Source organism: Mustela putorius, unplaced genomic scaffold (assembly GCF_011764305.1).
Source record: "Mustela putorius furo isolate JIRA1106 unplaced genomic scaffold, ASM1176430v1.1 tig00003898_pilon_pilon_pilon, whole genome shotgun sequence".
Taxonomy (NCBI): Eukaryota; Metazoa; Chordata; class Mammalia; order Carnivora; family Mustelidae; genus Mustela; species Mustela putorius.
This window is the reverse complement of record NW_025422047.1, coordinates 17760970-17780608: the sequence shown is the minus strand read 5'-3', so window position 1 is coordinate 17780608 and position 19639 is coordinate 17760970. Positions and strand designations below refer to the sequence as shown.

The window sequence follows — 19639 nt, the reverse complement described above, 5'->3', positions numbered from 1 at the left end:
AGATTTTCTATCTCTCTCTCTCTCTCTCTCCCTCAGTCCTCCCCCCATGCTTGCGTGCTCTCTCAAGTAAATTAATAAATAAAATGTGTAAAAAATAAAGTACAGCCCCAATTTAAAGATGCCAAAGAGTAGAACTAGGTAAAGCTTTTGCTAGTGGTTTTTATTCTTTCTAGCAGGTAATGTGCATTACCTAAAGAGTTCAACAGAAGCCATACTCATTGGCCATGTTTTATTTGTCCTTCTCTTCCAACAGGATAAGCAAAGATACAGACAGTGTCCAATAAAATAAGATAAAAGAAACAAATTCTAAGAGACCACAAAGCACATGCTACATTTAACCTAATTTTATTCATGCTTGCCTTGGGATGGGGAACAGATCATTCAGTAAAAACATACAGTAAAAACAAAATATGTCTTATCATGTACAACTTTTAAACTACAATAATGATGTACCTTAGTTACTTCCATGCACACAAGTCTAACATTACAGTTTTTTTTTTTTTTAAAAATAAACACAGTTAAGACTTCTAGGAGCATTTTATAATAAAGTAATTCCTAATGTTTCTTTGTAGATAGATCAAGCACCTCCAAAATACAAATTCCTATACACAGTGAGCACTTTACTTAAAATGAATACTTAAGTAAATTAAGTACGTGGACAGCCTTAGGATGAGCTGACATTATATAATCAGCTAAGTCGGCAACAAACCATAGTGCCAAATGGAAAAGTGTGTTTGCAAATAAATTTCAAAAACTAAGTTAACTTTTTATAATTAAATACAGAAAATATACTGATTTGCTAAAATAAATAAGATGTGATGTAGTAACACTTCACTATAAAGAATGCATACCAGAACATTTATAAACGGTGCGTGAATCTTATTATGAATAGTTTACTACAATAAACGCTGGCTAAATAGAAGTGCATATGTGAAGCACTATGGGTGGTCTATGTTTTGCCACATACTTTTGTTACCTTGAGGTAGATAACACATGTGTACCAAATTCGGCATTCATTTTCAGTTGCTGCTGGTATCATGTGTTTTAAGAAATGTGTACAGTATGAAAAACTTGAAAATACTCATGAATGAAAAATGTTTTAGGAAAAAAATAGATATTTTCATGCAATTATGTACAGTCTCACTGTGTAAATTTCAAGGCAAGATTTTTGTTTCCTGTAAAACAGATCATTGTTCTATGAGAGAATGTTTTTTACTTGTCTTAGTGCATTTCTTTTGTCGCCTCCTGCATTGCATTATTTTGCTCTATTCTTTATTTTTTGTGTGCAAACGACATGCCAGTTAAAATGAAAACCATCTCACATGTAGAAAAAAAGTCTGGATTTTAAAAACCAAGAACCAATAAAATCCTTTCTAAATGACACCATATGATTCAAGTAAAAAAATGACTGAAACACTAGTAATAAAAAAGACAACACATTTCATGAAGAATACAAAGAGAAATGTCTGCTGAGTGTTTTAGTTCAGATGTTTCAGAATGCTGCTATATGTCTTGTGAGGAATCTGAGGGGAAGATTTCATAGCAGAAGGTGTTAAGGTGGCCTGTATTGACTTAAGTGGGGACCCAACTGGACTGTGAAACTGCGGGATGCCTATGGATTCAAGCTGCTTGTTAAAGAGGAACTCCCCACTGTTGTTCAGAAATCCTTCCTCATTTCCTCTCTCCCCAAGCTTCCCATCCTCTACTGGCTCAGTTTCTAGCATCTCAGTATCTTCCTTCCTGCTAAAGAACTTGTCCAAGTAACTGGTGTAAGTGTTTTCCTTCTCAATTTGTTCATCCTTCCTTACCTCACAACAAAACTGATTAATGAGAAAACAGTCCTCCCCACCACCCACAAACTGGCTATCCCAAGAAGATTGGTACAAGGCTTCTAATTGAGCCAAATTTGCCATTCCTTTTTCCTGCTTTTCTCGGCTTACTGACTTTGATATCAAACCTTTCAATTCTAGTTGGGACACTGAGCTATTCAAGTCATTTAATTTATCAACAACATCAGTAGGCTCATGTTGTGAACTAAGTTGAATAGTGCCTGCAATAAAGGAATCAAAGTCAAATCCCTGATTCTTTTCCCTTTCTTTTTCAGCCAGTTGCTGTGATGCTTCCTCTAGAGCTATCTGGGCTTTAACCAATCCATTCCTTTCACATTTTGACTTGCCCTTCTTATCAGACTTTTCTTTGCTTTGTTCTTTCCAATTGGAAAGATCTATAATAAGCTTGGGTTCATAATAATGGTTAACTTCACTCTCTCTCCAAACTAAGTTATCTAAATATGATGATGACCTTGTTTTGTAGTTACAAGTATGGCTACACTCCAGATCACAATATTTGTTTTCATGATGATCTGGGTACTGCCAACAAGGATCAGTAGAGTAATTGGTATCAAAAGCAGGATCCTCCAAATACTTTTCACGATCTCCATCCAAATACTTTCGAGGATCAACCTGTACTTCTTCTTCATCAGTGACATCAGACAGAGCTCTTGGGTCAAGCTGAACTTCATCAATATCAAAGTTGTTATGTATAGGCCAATCATGCTCTGAAAATTGACAATCATGGTACCTGAAAAAATTAATGCAGTAATGTGAGTTTTAGGTATAGGATTTCATTTTCAAATTCACTGAGTGCCTTTCAGGTGAAAGCACCCTGCTAGGTCTATATGGGGACAACAGGAGTATAACTCATAATTTTAATGGATAGGTAAAATTGTTACTACATATAGTAATATGAGACAATTTTGGTAATTACCAATGAAACATGTAATTACAGTAAAATGCTGAGTCATCTATTCTTAAATTTAAGACAAATATCATTGCACACTTGTTCCATCTTTTCTCTATTTTTCATTGACCTTCAAAGAATTGCGGATAAACATTGGACTGGTTGGCATGTCTACAGTTCAATTCCAACAGTTTCATACAGAGAAAAAATACTTCATTTTCCACAAAACAGCTATCTCTAATCTCAATCATGTCTCTTACAGATTTTCATAACAAGTCAGACTAGAACAGAGGAAGCCTTGCTGGGATTCATCAAATAGAAAAATAATCCTCTCCATGTACATGCACTATTGAATGTGGTATGTTCGTATTGACACATCACAGCAAGGTGGCTGTTCCATGCCCCACACAGAGGCAGACTGAAACAGACAGACACACACACACACACTTGGGGGATGGGGAGAAGGGACTAGAAAAGAGACTGGAAAACATCTGAGTACGTATGAAAGAATTACATATAGACAGTAGAAACGTTCACGCAGACCAACATGTTGTTGTCAGATGTGTAAACATACAAATACCTCAACATTTTAGGAGGGGGACAAAATGCAATAACTAAACAAACTAAATCAATCCTAACTACTTCTTTAATTATTAAATATTGTTCTTTTTTTTTTAAGCTTTTATTTATTTATTTGTTTATTTATTTATTTGACAGAGAGACATCACAAGTAGGCAGAGAGGCAGGCAGAGAGAGAGAGGAGGAAGCAGGCTCCCTGCTGAGCAGAGAGCCCGATGCAGGACTTGATCCCAGGACCCTGAGATCATGACCTGAGCCAAAGGCAGCAGTTTAACCCACTGAGCCACCCAGACGCCCAAATATTGTTCTTTTAAACATAGAGATATATGAAATTTTAAAGTTTTAAGATTGTCATTAGTGACTGACACCTGGCTAAATATTGAAATCACCCAAAGAGTTTAAATAATATTGATTCATGGGGTGCCCTGGGTGGCTCATTGGATTGAGCTTCAGACTCCTGGGTTTCAGCTCAGGTCATGATCTTGGAGTTGTGAGATCAAGCCCCACATGGGGCTGTATGCTCAGCTCAGAGTCTGCTTGAAAGATTCGAGAAAAAATCTCCCTCCCTCTCTGAAACTCCCCAAGCTCATGCTCTCTCTCTCTAAAATAAATAAAATCTTTAAAAATAATGGTATTGATTCATTAATATATGCCATGATCCTACTCAGAAGCAAAATTATATTTAAACTTCCCTAGGAATTTAGAAATCCTAAAAGAAAGCTGAGGGAAAAAAATCTTTAACTAAAATGTGTAATATTATCCATTTTGATATTTATACTATTCAATGTAGAAGAGTCTCTTTATACTGAACCTGCATTCAAGCAGCCCAAGATTAATTTTGTGTCATCAGGAAAACAGATCTGAATAGCATATACCATGAATCAAAATAATTTCTATTCTAAGATACAAGAGATTTTACATAAAAATTTGAGACATTATGGATATATCTATTTGGATACAGTTGTCTTGTTACTAAACATTTAAAAAACAATTGTGATTTTTTTTGTAAATACAAAAGCAATAGTTTAAAATGGTTCAGATTTCCCACCTTCAACCCTCATGTTTAAATAAGGACCTTTTATTTGTTAACAACTAAACATGCCTTAATGGCTTTGAAAATGTTTCAAAGTAGAATTTATATTTTCCCATTATGTATATCTTACCCAGTAACTATTAAATATTTAAATTAAATAAAGGCTATTCAAAGATATTAATAACTTTAGCAGAAACCCAAAGAGACCATTACTAAGCTTTTAAAACCGCTATACCGTCCTGTCCTATATAATTCAAAAAATAAAACTCAATTCATTATGGTTTATTGAAAAGAAAATAAATGGGCCACGATCATATAGTAGTCAGTACTCTGCACTATGAAAATACAACAAATGATATTTTTCTAACAGGATCAATTTACCTTTCCCAGTTATAAATATGACTATGAGTTTCATCCATAAGCAAAATATCATCAACTTCATCTTCAATATGAAAAGGATGACTTGAAATTGGCTCATCCATTGGAAAAGAATATATGCTCATGTAAGGATGGGAAAGCGCTTCTTCTGCTGTCAACCGATCCATTGGGCTAAATGTCAAAATTTGTTCCAGGAAATCCAGTGCTGCAAAAGAAAGGGATAAAACACCTTAACTGTACTGGAGGTCCACTAACCAATGAAGGAAAAAAAAGGTTTATATAATTAAAAGGTAAATTAAGTTTATCAGACAAATAAAACTAATTTATCTGATTTACAGAGTAAAAAGAAAAGACACTCAATAACAGTAAATATTTGAAATGTACCCCCCAATTTCATACTATGGTCAGCTACCAAAAAAAAAAAAAAAAAAAAAAAGAAAGAATACATTAAGTTGAACCATATAAGACTTCTATTTTTGTCAGTCAAAAATGGTAAAATAATAGCAATTTCATATGGTTCAATCTAATACTTTATAGGTCATAATCTCAGCTCTGCAACTCACTAGCTTAAATGAATTTCTTACTAGCAGTAAAGGGCTAGACAGGGCTTAAACTTACTGAACTTCAGTTTTTCATGTATAAAATGGAAACAGAGAAAGATATAAAGTATAAAAATTAAATGTAAAGCATAGTGTCTACTGCTTCATAAAAAATCTTTTCCCCTTTCCTTCCCTTATCTCACTGACTAGCTGTTGTACTAATTTGCTGATCTCTGTTTCACAACAATCACACTCCAACATCACACACAAATGCATTTGATCACTTTAGGGCTTTGCAAGAGTTACCTACCACACACCCAATTCCTCCCACTAACTTAGCTCATAAGCTCCTAACCCATCCTGAACCATTATCTGTCACCAGCCTGAAGGCTGCCCTTATAGAACCACACACTTGTATACCAATCCTTACCTGTGAATCGCTTTGCCCATCTACTTTCCCTGTGCCTAGTCATACAGCACTGATGAAAGCTCAATGCAAAAACCACACACACACACACAGAGCTCACGAAAAATTCATATTGTAGAATTGCAATTTGGCCTTTGCTATTGCTCAGCAATGTTCCACACCATCTCTTTATGCTCTCAATTTTTATCATATCTAAACCTACTTCACATTTATCCTAATACCTACTTCTTCACTAATGGCCTGTCATATATCTTCTTATCCTTACCTCTGTCTCAAAGGAAAAGATAATCCTTTTCTCTAAAATTAAGCTATACTCTAGAAAGGACACTATTCTTAATTCCCAATTTCTTATTAATGTAAACAGCAGCTGATTTCTTATAGTCTTTTTATTTTACGAAGTGCTTTCATATACATTATCTTATTCAATCCTCAAATCATTCCAATAACGACTAAAGAAACCTAAAGCTCACTGCTACTCATACCCTTCAGTGGCCTGGGGCTGAGGACTTTGTTTCCTATACCACCCCCCACGTATATTACCCTAATCTAGGAAGTCATTTCACAATACAACAAGCTATTCTTGGTTCTCTTGCAAAAGAGCCCATCTTAATTAGCCCAGGGCCCTTGTGTCTCAAGGCAAGAGAGACTCTAAAGCACACAGTTATAAAGGGCTTACCCAGCACAATCACCATTCTCAGAGGGAAAGGAAATATGTATTCAACTACACAAGAGGAATATACTCTAAAATCTAGCATTTGGGAACTGTAGGCAGCAGGAAGAGGTAAGAAAGAAACTAGCCCCTAAGCTAAGCTCCCAAGTGCAAGCAGCATATGCATATGTAAACTATTTCCACAATTGCTCAAAGTTCTATTGGACAGCACTGCTCTAAAGGAAATCAATCTATTGCCTATGATGGTGTTGTAGCATGTGAAGATACAGAAATGCATGGTAAACTACAGCAAAAGGGAGGATGAGAGCTAAGTATAGAGGAAAATGAAAAAGGATATTTCATCTAAAGACAAAAGACCACTAGGGTTCCTAATCATCTTAATATTTTAATTCATATGTACTTAATCTTGTTTTTTTAACTCTCTGAAGATCATGAACATGTGAGAAAAGAACACATATTATTCTTACTAAGTCCCCAATGCCTCAGAGTATATGCTCTGCCCAAGAGTAAAACTCCAATATTAATCAAGAAAAAACTGGTATAGAATGTAACTACATAGTAAATCTTTAGTTTCAGGAACTTAAAAAACTCTGCATTGCACTTGTATGTGAGCATAGCTCTGCCACTTATCATCTTTGCCTGATGGTTAATTAACCCATTATAAGAGACATACAGTCAATGTATTATGAATAATTCTAGCCATCAGCCAAATAGTCAAGTTGGTTCACTAAGACTTGATCCCAACCCTAATGAGGGCAGGGAAAACGAAGATTCAAATTTGGCTACACTGCAAATGCTGCAACAGCATGTCCTACATTACTAGCTTGCCTCTTTTAATAAGACCTAGCAACAGCGACAATGACGCCCAAAGGCAATCAAGTTTATTCCTATCCCTTAACCTGGCCGAGCAGAGCCAAACCTGTAGTGGGTTTTAAAAATACACAGGTGGGGCGCACCTGGGTAGCTCATTCTGTTTGAGCATCTGACTCTTTGTTTCGGCTCATGTCATGATCTCAGGGTCATGGGATGGAGCCCTATGTGCCAGGCTCTTGCCTCAGCTCTGGGAGGAGGAGTTCCCCCCCATTCTCCTACCCCTCCCCCTTGCTCACATGCATGTGCTCTCTCTCTCAAATAAATCTAAAAATAAATAAATAAATAAAGTAAAATAAGACACATGCTCTGCTCCCCAACCCCCCTTTTGAATTCTGACCTAATAGCCTGCATTTTTAGAAAGCTTCCACAGATGATTCTGAGGCACAGTCAAATGCGTGACTACTATTCAGTTACGAACAAGGATGTCATCATAGGGGCTCCAAGGTCAGGAGCAAGATAACCAGCCCTGGAATCTGATTGTGAAGATAGACTTAAATGCCAGACAGGAATGTAGAATACTGAAAAGGAAGCCTACAAAACCTGTTGAAATTAAATACAGCTGGTTTCCTTTTTACTTAGGCATTTATTATAGGAGTTTAAAGCACATTTGAGAAAACAAAAAAAGTCATGATTTTGCCATCTAGTGCCTATTTCTCAAAACACTTGCTCCTTTATTTTATTTTTAAAGTTTTGTTTTGTTTTTTTTTTTAATTTGACAGACAGAGATCACAAGTAGGCAGAGAGGCAGGCAGAGAAGGGGGGAAGCAGGCTCCCCGCCAAGCAGGGAGCCCGATGCGGGGCTCGATCCCAGGACCCTGGGATCATGACCTGAGCCAAAGGCAGAGGCTTAACCCACTGATCCACCCAGGTGCCCCTATTCAGTTATTTTTAAGTAGGCTCCACATCCAGCACCGAGCCTAACGGGGCGGGGGCGCGTGCACGCACACACAACCAACCCTGAAATTAAGACCTGAACTAAGATCAAGAGTCGGTTGGACACAACCCACTAAGCCACCCAGATGCTCCCAAACACTTGAAATTTTAAAACACTTTGATACACAATATCCTGAGCCACATATAATGATCAGAGTGGGTGTTATGAATAAGCGGTATATGATTCAGACAAACCTTAAGATGCTTAGAAAACTGTACTTCTCAACTTGTTGATTCATAAAGAACTATACAATCCTGACCTTCTTTAAAGCTATAAGACACAATCAACTTTTAAGAAAGATGTTTCTCATGTCTAAACCTCTTCCTTAAAAATACATTATCCTGGGGGCGCCTGGGTGGCTCAGTGGGTTAAAGCCTCTGCTTTCAGCTCAGGTCATGGTCTCAGGGTCCTGGGATCGAGCCCTGCATTGGGCTTTCTGCTCAGCAGGGAGCCTGCTTCCTCCTCTCTCTCTCTGCCTGCCTCTCTGCCTACTTGTGATCTGTCTGTCAAATAGATAAATAAAATCTTAAAAAAAAAAAAAAATACATTATCCTGGGTGCCTGGCGGGCTCAGCTGGTAGAGCACGCAGAGCCTGATCTCAGCATTGTGAGTTCAAGTCCTGCACTGGGTAAAGAGATTACTTAAAAGTAAAATCTTAAAAAAGAACAATTGAGATGCCTGGGTGGCTCAGTTAGTTAAGTAGCTGCCTTCAGCTCAGGTCCTAATCCCACATTGGGCTCCCTGCTCAGTGGGGAGCCTGCTTCTCCCTCTCCCTCTGCTTGCTGATCCCTCTGCTTGTGTTCTGGCCCTCTGTCAAATAAATAAATAAAATCTTAAAAAAATTTTTATCTTATGGCAGGTAACTACTACAACAGTTAAAGACTTTTGTGTACTATTTACAACAACAAATCCTAAAGACGTATCACTCTGAGACACAAAATTATTTGCTTTAGTGGTCAACGAAGGTTTGATTTTCTTCAAGTTTCTATCCCTTCCAAGCTTGCATAAACTCTCACATTTAACACCTAATGTTCCCAACACGATTTGCAAACTCTTACGTAATGTGTTTGCTCACACAGAGTTTTTGCTCTTTCCTCCATCTCTTCCTTGCCCTGAAGTCTTTGCTTTCCCCAACTCAATTTACTTTTTCATAACTAAATCACATTCATGTTCATAGCCACACTTATCATATAACCCTCATAAAACTCCATTTTAGCTTAGTGAGGGACAGCGACTCTAGATGTTTGCCTACGGTAGATAGTTATCAGAGGTGTAAGCTGTAAAGCTGATGGAGTTAGAACCAGGAGAGGGATACACTTTATGTAACCTGAAAAATCAGAGTAACAAACCTACAAAGCCCTGCCTAAGAGCCAGACAAAAAGGGGAAAGAGCTTAAGTTTTAGTAAGGTATAGTGTCTAAAGATGAATTGGGATACACAGATCCTGCTTGTGTCCATGTGCCCGTGCACACCCACCCCCACCCCCATCACATGATGGTTACTCTTGAGTAACAATACCTTCTCGACTAATTCCTGGAAGCAGCTGAGTTAAAGGTTTGTGTGGCTCAGTCATGTCATTTCTAATGTAAACTGGAATTACGCTGAGAAGCTCCTGACGATCTTCCTCATGTACAACAGGAATAGATTCTAAAATCAGCTGCATCTGTTCAAGTTCATGTGCACCTGAGATTAAATAAACAACAAATATAAACAAACACATTCCTCAAGGTTTACTTATTTGGCAACAGACATTCTAAAGCTATAGGAAACTAACTTAAATACTGTAATGACCACTGGGAGGAAAATGACTAACTGAATCCTTAACCAGCAGATTTCTTTGCTCTGAATATCAATCTACTCAAAAAGTGCATCTGTGTCTGCTCACGGACATACTTACTTTTGGCTGCTTTGTTTCCCTAGGAAACTGACCCTTTAAGTTTAGCCTCATATTAAGGTATCACCAAGTAGTGAAAAAAGCAATGAAGTGGGATTCAAGAGACATGGATTCTAGTCTTGGCTATACCACTAATTAACTGGCTATACCTCTGGGAATACTTAGCATGGTAATGACTTCATTTCATCATCAGTAAAATAGAGGGCTGGACTAGATTCGCACTACAGGAAGTTTTACAGTTACAGGTCAGGCTCAGGTAGCATTTCAGAACCACTATTAAAGAAATAACAGGGGGAACATTAAGCTAAATAGTGACTAAAAATTCAGTTTGCTTTTCCACAGATTTCTAGAATTCATTGCACCTCTAAATTTTTCTTCAGTATCTACGGTGAGCAAGGCACTTTAAAGTACAACTGTGAGCAAGAGAGACCAAGTCCCTGCCTTTGTGGAGCTTATAATCCAGTGGAAGACGACAGATAATAACTGTCAACATTTATGTCAAATGGTGACAAACGCTATGAAGAAAAATTGAGTAAGCAGGGAGGATAAAGGGCACTTTATGAGTAGGATTGCTAATTAATACAGGATGACCAAGCAAGGCCTCAGTGAGAAGCTAAAAATGGAGGAAGTTGGGGAACACACCATGCATTCACAAGGAGGAAGGGAGTTCCAGGAAGATGGGAAAAGGTGCAAAGGCTCAGAGGACAGTGGGCTTGGTGTGTTTAAGAAACAGCAGTTAAGTGTAGCTGAAACAGAGTGGTGGAGGCGAAGGGGTGTGTAAAAGAAATGAAGTGGTACCAGAACACAAAGGGTTTGCTTTATCCTGAATTTGATAGGGAGACACTACAGTTTTCAAGCAGAAAAATGGCATGTTCTGATTTATGTTTTCAGAGAACTCCTATGGCTGCCATGTGGTAACCAGGCTACAGACAGCAAATATTAAAGCAGAAAAAGCAGTTAAATCCTGCACTAGACCAGGAGAAACATAATGGTTGAATGAACTGTGGGGAGGCGGGTAGTGAGAGAGATAATAACAAGCAGTTAGATTCTATTCATATTTCAAAGGAAGAGCCCATAGAATCTGTACTGACAGAAGTATAGGATGAAGCCAAGATTTTTGACTCAGCAACTAAAAAGGGGATCTGGTTTACTAAGATGAAGAAGACAGCAGAAAAAGAAAATACGAGGGAGAAATATCAGGAGTTCAATTTTGGAGAGGTTAAATTTGAGATGCTATTTAGACATCTTAGTCCCTGCCTTTTATTCCACTGTGCATTTGGAACCTGCAACTAATAAACAGATCTCCATCATGTTGTTTTTACTGAATGGTTCACAAATCTCCCTTTATAAGAAAGCAGTAAACTAAAACTGGATCGTTCAAATCATTTCCGAAACAATTCCCATTAACTGTTAAAAGTTTACATGGGTTTAAGATCAAAATTATGTTATTTAGATGTTTCTTAATCCAATTATTTTTAGTGCTATACTTGAATAATTCTAAATATGCTGAACGAACATTTAAAAATACATTTTAAAAAAATACATTAAGGGGGCGCCTGGGTGGCTCAGTGGGTTAGGGCCTCTGCCTTTGGCTCGGGTCATGATCTCAGGGTCCTGGGATCAGGCCCCGCATCGGGCTCTCTGTTCGGCAGGGAGCCTGCTTCCCCCTCTCTCTCTGCTGTCACCCACACAGGGATGAGGCCTCTCTGCCTACTTGTGATCTGTCTCTGTCAAAGAAATAAATAAAATCTTTAAAAAATAATAATAAATAAATAAAAAAAAAAAATAAGAAAGTAAATAAAAATACATTAAGTACCTATGTATAATTAGAACAGCACTAAGTTTTGACCCCATTTCAAATAACATAGAGCATGACCTAACAATTTTAAACAATTAGTTTTCTTGATAAAATATTCATTATTGTGGTAGCATTAAAATTATGTCCACCCAGGGATGTCTGGGTGGCTCAGTTGGTTAAGCGGCTGCCTTCAGCTCAGGTCATGATTCCAGCGTCCTGGGATCGAGTCCCACATCAGGCTCCTTGCTCAGCAGGGAGCCTGCTTCTCCCTCTGCCTGCCATTCTGTCTGCCTGTGCTTGCTCTCTCCCCCCCCCCTCTCTGATAAATAAATAAAATCTCAATAAATAAATAAATAAATAAATTTCTTTTTTTTTTTTTTTTTTTTAAATTAAATGTCTCAGAATCATGAGTTCAAGCCTCATGTCAGGCACTGGGCATGGAACCTCCTTAAACAAATAAAAATAAAAGAAATGTGCGGTGCCTGACTGACTCAATTGGTAGAGCATGTGACTCTTGATCTCAGGGTCTTGAGTTCAAGTCCCAAGCAGGGTGTGGACCCTACTTTAAAAAAAAGTCCACAAATTCTTTGGCCCTATTCCCTTCAAAAAGTGGAATTCAGGGGCGCCGTGGTGGCTCAGTGGGTTAAAGCCTCTGCCTTTGGCTCAGGTCATGATCTCAAGGTCCTGGGATCCAGCCCCACACCTGGCTCCTGGCTTGATGGGGAACCCGCTTCTCCCTCTGCCCCTGCTTGTGCTTGCTCGCTCTCTCAAAGAAATAAATAAAATCTTAAAAAAAAAAAAAATCTATCTAAAAGTGGGTCTTTCTGCCCTAGTAAAGCCAACCAACATCTTGACTAGACCCACCTAGCTAAGTCACCTCCCAATTCCTGACTCATACCAACTTCGAGAAAATCAGTGTTTTTAGTTTAAGCCACTGTGTTTTGATGTAAGTGATGGGAGGGCCACTCTAAAAAACAGTAATGTCAAAAGAAAAAAGACCTAAATTCGTCTCTTCGTCTCTTCTCTAACTAAAAAAATCTTCAGTACCCTACTATTTCCTAGTTTTCCAAATGGAAATTCCTCTGTCTACTTTCTAAGTATTCTGGCCCTATTTTAAACTAGTCTTAAATATGTTCATTATTTGACACCTTGCTTTCATCCAACTTTTCTCACTAATTTATGCACATACATAATTTTTTTCAAACTTTTCTCACTGATTCAGGCTCATACCCTCATTTATATAATACCATTTTTTTCTCTCTTCCTCCCACCAAAATTCTTCTTCACTATTCCTAAGTAGTGGAAAATCTTTTGACTTCTTTATGCCTTTATGTTCCAGACATCAATGATGAACACTCTAAGTTTATAGCTCCTATAATCTATACTAAATAATTTTATACAAATTCATACTATGTTTTATAACACCTGATGTTTTTTCATTCATGGATTATTCATCCCTTCCCATCTTGACTAAATCCTCTCTCTTACATTTCTGGGGACTCCCTCATAGCACCAAACTCAGCAAAAAATTATTTGTTTGGTTGTTTCTATAAGATCACAGCAGTGAGAAAACAGGATACAGCAGTTCAGGCAACACAGATGACAGGGGATGAAGAATCATTACATTTTCAATGACAGCTAAAAATTTTCACTAGGAATGACAAATACTGACAGGATTACACAACTCAGGTATCATTTAACACAGATTACCAATGAGCATTGTGAATCCACAAAATATAAAATTATGTTTAAGAAATAAGATAATTATAAAAGAGCACTAGAATTCTGACTAAATTTGTTGAGTGAACAATTCAGTGAATATATTAGTAAGTTTTTAAAATTTTTTAAATATTAAAAACACCATTTATCTTTTCATTTCAGTATCATAGACTGTGTTTAAATTGTGTTAAATCATATATATCTTGCTTCACAGATACATGCAAAATTATTCCTTTGAGGTAATTTTTTTTCAATATATTTTAAAATTTCTAACCTGCAAAGAGGGTTTTACCAGTCAGCATTTCAGCAAAGATGCAGCCTGCAGCCCACATATCAATGGCTTTAGTATAATTATTAGGAGAAAGTAAAAGACGTGGAGACCTGTACCATTTAGTAACCAATCCTTCAGAAAGATGACCCTGGAAAAGAAACAAAAACATACTTTTATTTTTTACTTTAGCTGAAGAACAGTACATAACACTTGATTCATTAAAGAATCCCTCATCTTTAAAAAAAAAAAAAAGTACTGTGAAATCCTAAAACAATACTGTTGATTTCTATGTCTATTTTCAAGGATTTTGTGCTTTTCAGGCTGAATGAAGGTTCAATTCCCCCGGGACTGATCATCTATAAGAGGATATTTACATGAAGTCTGCTGACCAAAATATACCATAAGAATTTAGTGCTGATTCTATGTCACAAATTCCAAACATGTTTCAGAAGAGGAGCTATTTTTCACTCAAGTCTTAAGTTACTTAAAGAGCTGGGATGCTTTAAATCAATGAGGGACAGGTAAAGACAGGTAAAGTATAAACCACTGCCAACCTCCTGACCACCTAGTGGACCTGGCTCTACTATGTATCCCATTCCTAATCAGTTTTACTACTTCACATTTATAAAGCATTTAACAAAATAGTTATACATATATGACCTTACTTCATCCTTAAAACAACCCTGAAAAATTATGAAGGTAGATATGAACTCCAATCTAGAGGGGTGGTAGATAAAGGAATCTGCTTAAGGTCATATAGCTTATTTGGATGTAGAAATGGCACTCAATTTTAGATAGTTTAACTCTCAGTTCAGTGTTCTACCCACCATTCTTCATTAAAAGATGTGGTGAGGGGCGCCTGGGTGGTTCAGCGGGTTAAAGCCTCTGCCTTGCTCTCAGGGTTCTGGGATCAAGCCCCGCATCGGACTCCCTGCTTAGCAGGGAGCTTGCTTTCCCCTCTCCCTCTCTCTCTGCCTGTCTCTCTGCCTACTTGTGATCTCTGTCATATAAATAAATAAAATCTTTAAAAAAAAGATTTCATTTTAAATACTAAATTTCTACATTCAAGTTCTTAAAAAATAAATTATGTTAATATGAGATGATATATGTAAATGAGGTTTGCTTGTTTAGATGTATGCTATGGGAAGCCAAGCTAGCAGGGAGTTCCCAGAGGTTCTTTATAACCAAAGGAGCTCCACTTTAATATTTTAAACATCAGGGTCCCACAGACAATTTCATTTGAAAACTAAGAGACTAAAGTTCAGCTCAGAAAATATTAACTTCTTCTAAGAAGGCAAATTGTTACCTAAAGTACAGTTACTATGAATCCTTTTAGCTATTCTCATTTTTTTTTTTTTTTTTAGATTTTATTTATTTATCTGACAAAGATCACAAGTAGGCAGAGAGATAGGAGGAAGCAGGCTCCCCGCTGAGCAGAGAGCCCAATGCGGGGCTCAATCCCAGGACCCTGGGATCATGACCTGAGCAGAGGCCTTAACCCACTGAGCTACGCAGGCGCCCCAATTTTAGCTATTCTTACTTCCATTTTATCTTTATGCAAATTTAGATACTAAACAAAATTAAATTTGCCTAAACAAGGCCTAAAAGAATAGTAGAGACTCAAAGGGACAAAAGACCTAGAAGCTGAAATAGAAACTTCTCTTACCTTCAGACAGGACCACAACTCTGCCCTAAACACGTAAGAATATATTCCACTTTTAAATAAGGGACAGTTTTAATTATAATAAGTAACCATACACTTTTAGGAATTTGTAAGTAATTAGGATCACACTCCAACTTCTTTTTATAAACATATGGACATTCTGAATGAAAGTAGATCTGTATCAGAAAAAAAGATACTACATAAAGTTCAATACAATTAACGATAAAAACCTGTCACAATATACTAAGAAGATACAAGTACTTAGTCCTTCCTGATGATGTCCATTAGTTTAAAGGTCTGTCTCACCTAGCTTTCCACATACCTTATGGGAATAATGGGGATCCATGATCCGTGCAAGACCAAAGTCACCTATCTTCAGCACCAAGTCTTCAGTATTAATGAAAAGATTCGCTGGTTTGAGATCTCTGTGCAGTACGTTTGCAGAGTGAATATATTTGAGCCCACGTAGCAGCTGATACATGAAAAGCCTGGCATGCTCTTCCAGTAAAGGGCCCTGCTCCAGCACATTAGCCAAGTCTGTCTCCATGTACTCCTGAACAATGTAGACACTGTTCAGTTCGGTAAGAGAGCCTACATCGTCTGTTAACTGGCTTCCACTAGGACCAAGAATTTCAAACACTTTCACAATGTTATCATGGTCAAGTCTTCTAATAATTTTGATTTCACGTAGAGCATGTTTGACACTCTGGGGATCAGTAAGGACAATTTTCTTGATGGCTACTCTTTTGTCACAGTCATTGTCTACAGCAGAAAAAACCAAGCCATTGCCTCCACAACCCAATGGTTTTAAGTCCATATACCTAGAGCCCAGATCAAAACCATGAATGTTCATGAGACTTTCAAATTTCTCTGCCATTTTGAAACCTTTACTATCGCCTTTTCCTTTCGAATTGTTGAACTTGTGTAAACCAGGAAGAAAACTGACATCAAAAGGAAAGATCTTTCAAAAAAGGAAAAGAAAAATAATTTTGCTTCCACAACAAGATGATTTCTTGATGTTCATTGCATATGCCAACCAGGCCCGTTGAGTTCCCCTTAGATTTAAAGCTCAAAAAGCTCTATTCATACTGAGAATTAAAAAGATTGCAGTACTCATAGTTCAAGAAAGGGGCAGCAACTCTGCAGACATTTAAAGAAAACACTCAAGAAACTCAAACGGAATGAAATGACATACTATGCACTCAGATTTACTGTGCTAAACGATTTAACATTTAACAAAAATGTGAATAAATATGCACACAACAGGCTTCTATGAACATTCTCCTCACAGTGCAGATACATTCAGTGTTGGACTGGTCCTGAGCAGCATCATTCTAAGGTGCTGGTAAGCACTATTTCCGTTTTGCCTCTTTTCTTCCTTTGTTGCTGTATATTTCAACAGGAAGCCCTGGCGGCTGTTGGTTAACAGAAGATGTCTTTTGTTAGTGATCAGGTGGCTCCAGCTCACCACAATCACAATCAAAGCTACCGTCCATCTTACTCTGATAAAACCTGGAGGATGAGAAAAAAGAAGGAAAGAGTCACCACCAAGAAATACTAAATACTCCAACTTTGTAAAATGACACAAATTGGGCAGTTAGCTATAAATGACTTACCGGTACAGAAGTTTTTTATTTATAGTTACTAAATGGAAAGATGACCCTCAATCAAAAATAGCTATCCATGCTGTAAGCAATTCACATGTACCGGGCTCAGACTCTAGATCTCACCACATTAGATTCTTTATATTTATGGTCAGTGGGTTGTATCATTTCTTAAAGGCCAAAGAGCAAAGGAAGGAAGGTTCACAGCATTTTTACAGAACTCTTTAGAATTTGAGCAGTACTACATTACTACCATTTCTCTTAAAAAAAAAAAAAAATACACACACACACACATACACAAGACTGCAATGTGTTACTTCCTTAAAGAACATGTTTACTACTACACTTATTAACTACACCAGTAAACAGTGAACAAAAATCAGTACAAATAAGAAACCTACAGCGTATGCTCTTCAATTTATAATAGAGTGAACTCAAACAGTGAATAAACCAATGAAAAGGTGTCTGAAGCTTCATTGATAATCAGAAAAAAATCAAACCACCTCAAGAAGATACATTTCAGATTAGAAAAAACATTTTTAAGAGTCTGTTACTATCAAGTCTGAGGAGGAATGTGGAAAAACAAGAACTTTCATACAATTCTGGTGAGTTTAAGTTAGTAAAAGAATGGCAAAGAGCAATTTAGAATAAATAAGTAGCCTACCTATGACTTGGCTATTTTTCCTCCAAAAAACACTGCCTAGAGAAATACTTGTAAATGAACATACAAATGCCCACTTTTTTTGTAATAGCAAAATATTAAAAAAACAGCCTAAACTTTCAACAATTTGAGGATAAATGAATTTTATTTATAGACTGCACTATTACATAATAGTAAAAATGAACAGAGATGGTTGAAATCACCATACAATAAATTTAAAAGGCAAACTGCAGATAGAAATGTACATGCTGGGGCACCTGGGTGGCTCAGTCATTAAGCGGCTGCTTTTGGCTCAGGTCATGACCCCAGGGTCCTGGGATCAAGCCCTACATTGGGCTCCCTGTGCCCTGCTCCTCTGGAAAGCCTGCTTCTCTCTCTCCCACTCCCCCAGCTTGTGTTCACTCTCTCGCTGTCTTTCCCTGTCAAATAAACAAAAGCTTAAAAAAAAAAAAAAAGGAAAAAGAAATGCACATGCTAAAACCACTTACTTCAGGTTTATAAACATGTATGATGTTATTTTATGAGTGCATATATAAATGTGGCAAAAGTATTAAAAACATATTTGGCCGTGAAGTACCAAATTCATGATAATCATTGCTTTGAGGAATGCGGGAAGCAATTACCATAAGGGTGGGATTACACAGTATGCTCCAACTACGTCTTTAATGTGTTCTTTCTTTCTTCTTCTTTTTTTTTTTTTTTTTTTTTTTGTTTTATTTATCCATTTGAGAGAGAGTGAGAGAGAGCATGAGAGAGGAGAAGGTCAGAGGGAGAAGCAGACTCCCCGTGGAGCTAAGAGCCAAATGCAGGACTCCTGAGACTCTGGGATCACGACCTGAGCCAAAGGCAGTTGTCTAACCAACTGAGCCACCCAGGCGCCCCTTTAATGTGTTTTGTTTTGGTTTTTTTAAAAAATATTTTATTTATTTATTTGACAGACAGAGATCACAAGTAGGCAGAAATGCAGGCAGAGAGAGGAGGGGGGTAAGCAGGTTCTCCGCCAAGCAGAGAGCCCAGCACGGGCTCAATCCCAGGATCCCAAGACCATAACCTGAGCCGAAGGCAGAGACTTAACCCACTGAGCCACCCAGGAACCCCTAATGTGTTATTTCTTTAAAGAAAAAATTGTGGAAGTATGACAAATTATTAGAATCTCGTAGAGCTCAGAGGTATGTATATGAAGAGATCAAATCATAGTGTGAGAAGACAGGCTGACAAATAAGCAAAACACAGAAATCAGATGGCAATAAGTGATGTAAAAAAATAAAAGAGAAAGAGCCCAGGAGAGTGGTTAGGGAATGCCTCTAGTAAGGTGGTACTGGGAGCAAAGCTCTAAAGTGGGCGGGTCTCAGGGGTGCGATGTGGTTACTCCCACTGCTATGAACAGAGGGGCTAGCACATGAAAGCCAGAGAGTGAGTATGTGCCTCATGTCTAAGAAATAACTAGGTAGTCAACATAGTAGCTCATTTACCTGTACATGCCAATAAGCAAATAATACAGCTTAAACCTTAAATGCAAAGACTTCTTGTTGCTGGTTTTTTTTTTTAAGATTTTATTTATTTATTTGACAGAGAGAGATCACAAGCAGATAGACAGAGAGGAGGAAGCAGGCTCCCTGCCAAGCAGAGAGCCTGATGCGGGGCTCGATCCCAGGACTCTGAGATCATGACCGGAGCTGAAGGCAGCGGCTTAACCCACTGAGCCACCCAGGCGCCCCTGTTGCTGGTTTTTTATCTAAAAACTGGTATAGGTGTATATATAGTGTTATATTCTGATTGGATCTGAAGAAACTGGAAGTGGGACAGGTGCAATATTCATTTATTCAAAGGGCTAATCATTTAAAGGCAATGAGAAACT

General features: G+C 37.6%; 1 protein-coding gene across 3 annotated transcripts in view; it reads right to left on the bottom strand.

Moving 5' to 3' along the window:
* Positions 1-329: 329 nt before the first annotated feature.
* The window catches only part of MAPK6 (mitogen-activated protein kinase 6), a 38130-nt gene continuing 18820 nt past the window's right edge, over positions 330-19639 (bottom strand). For 2 of the 3 annotated variants that reach the window (XM_004755413.3, XM_004755414.3), the window contains exons 2-6: positions 15839-17028; positions 13857-14001; positions 9690-9854; positions 4733-4934; positions 330-2580 (exon numbers count right to left, since the gene is read on the bottom strand). In XM_004755413.3, coding sequence (XP_004755470.1) covers positions 1479-2580; positions 4733-4934; positions 9690-9854; positions 13857-14001; positions 15839-16393 — 2169 coding nt within the window. In that variant the 5' untranslated portion in view covers positions 16394-17028 and the 3' untranslated portion in view covers positions 330-1478. Of the gene's footprint in view, positions 2581-4732; positions 4935-9689; positions 9855-13851; positions 14002-15838; positions 17029-19639 lie in introns of those variants that run through there. The other variant, XM_045067640.1, reaches the window with a different exon arrangement.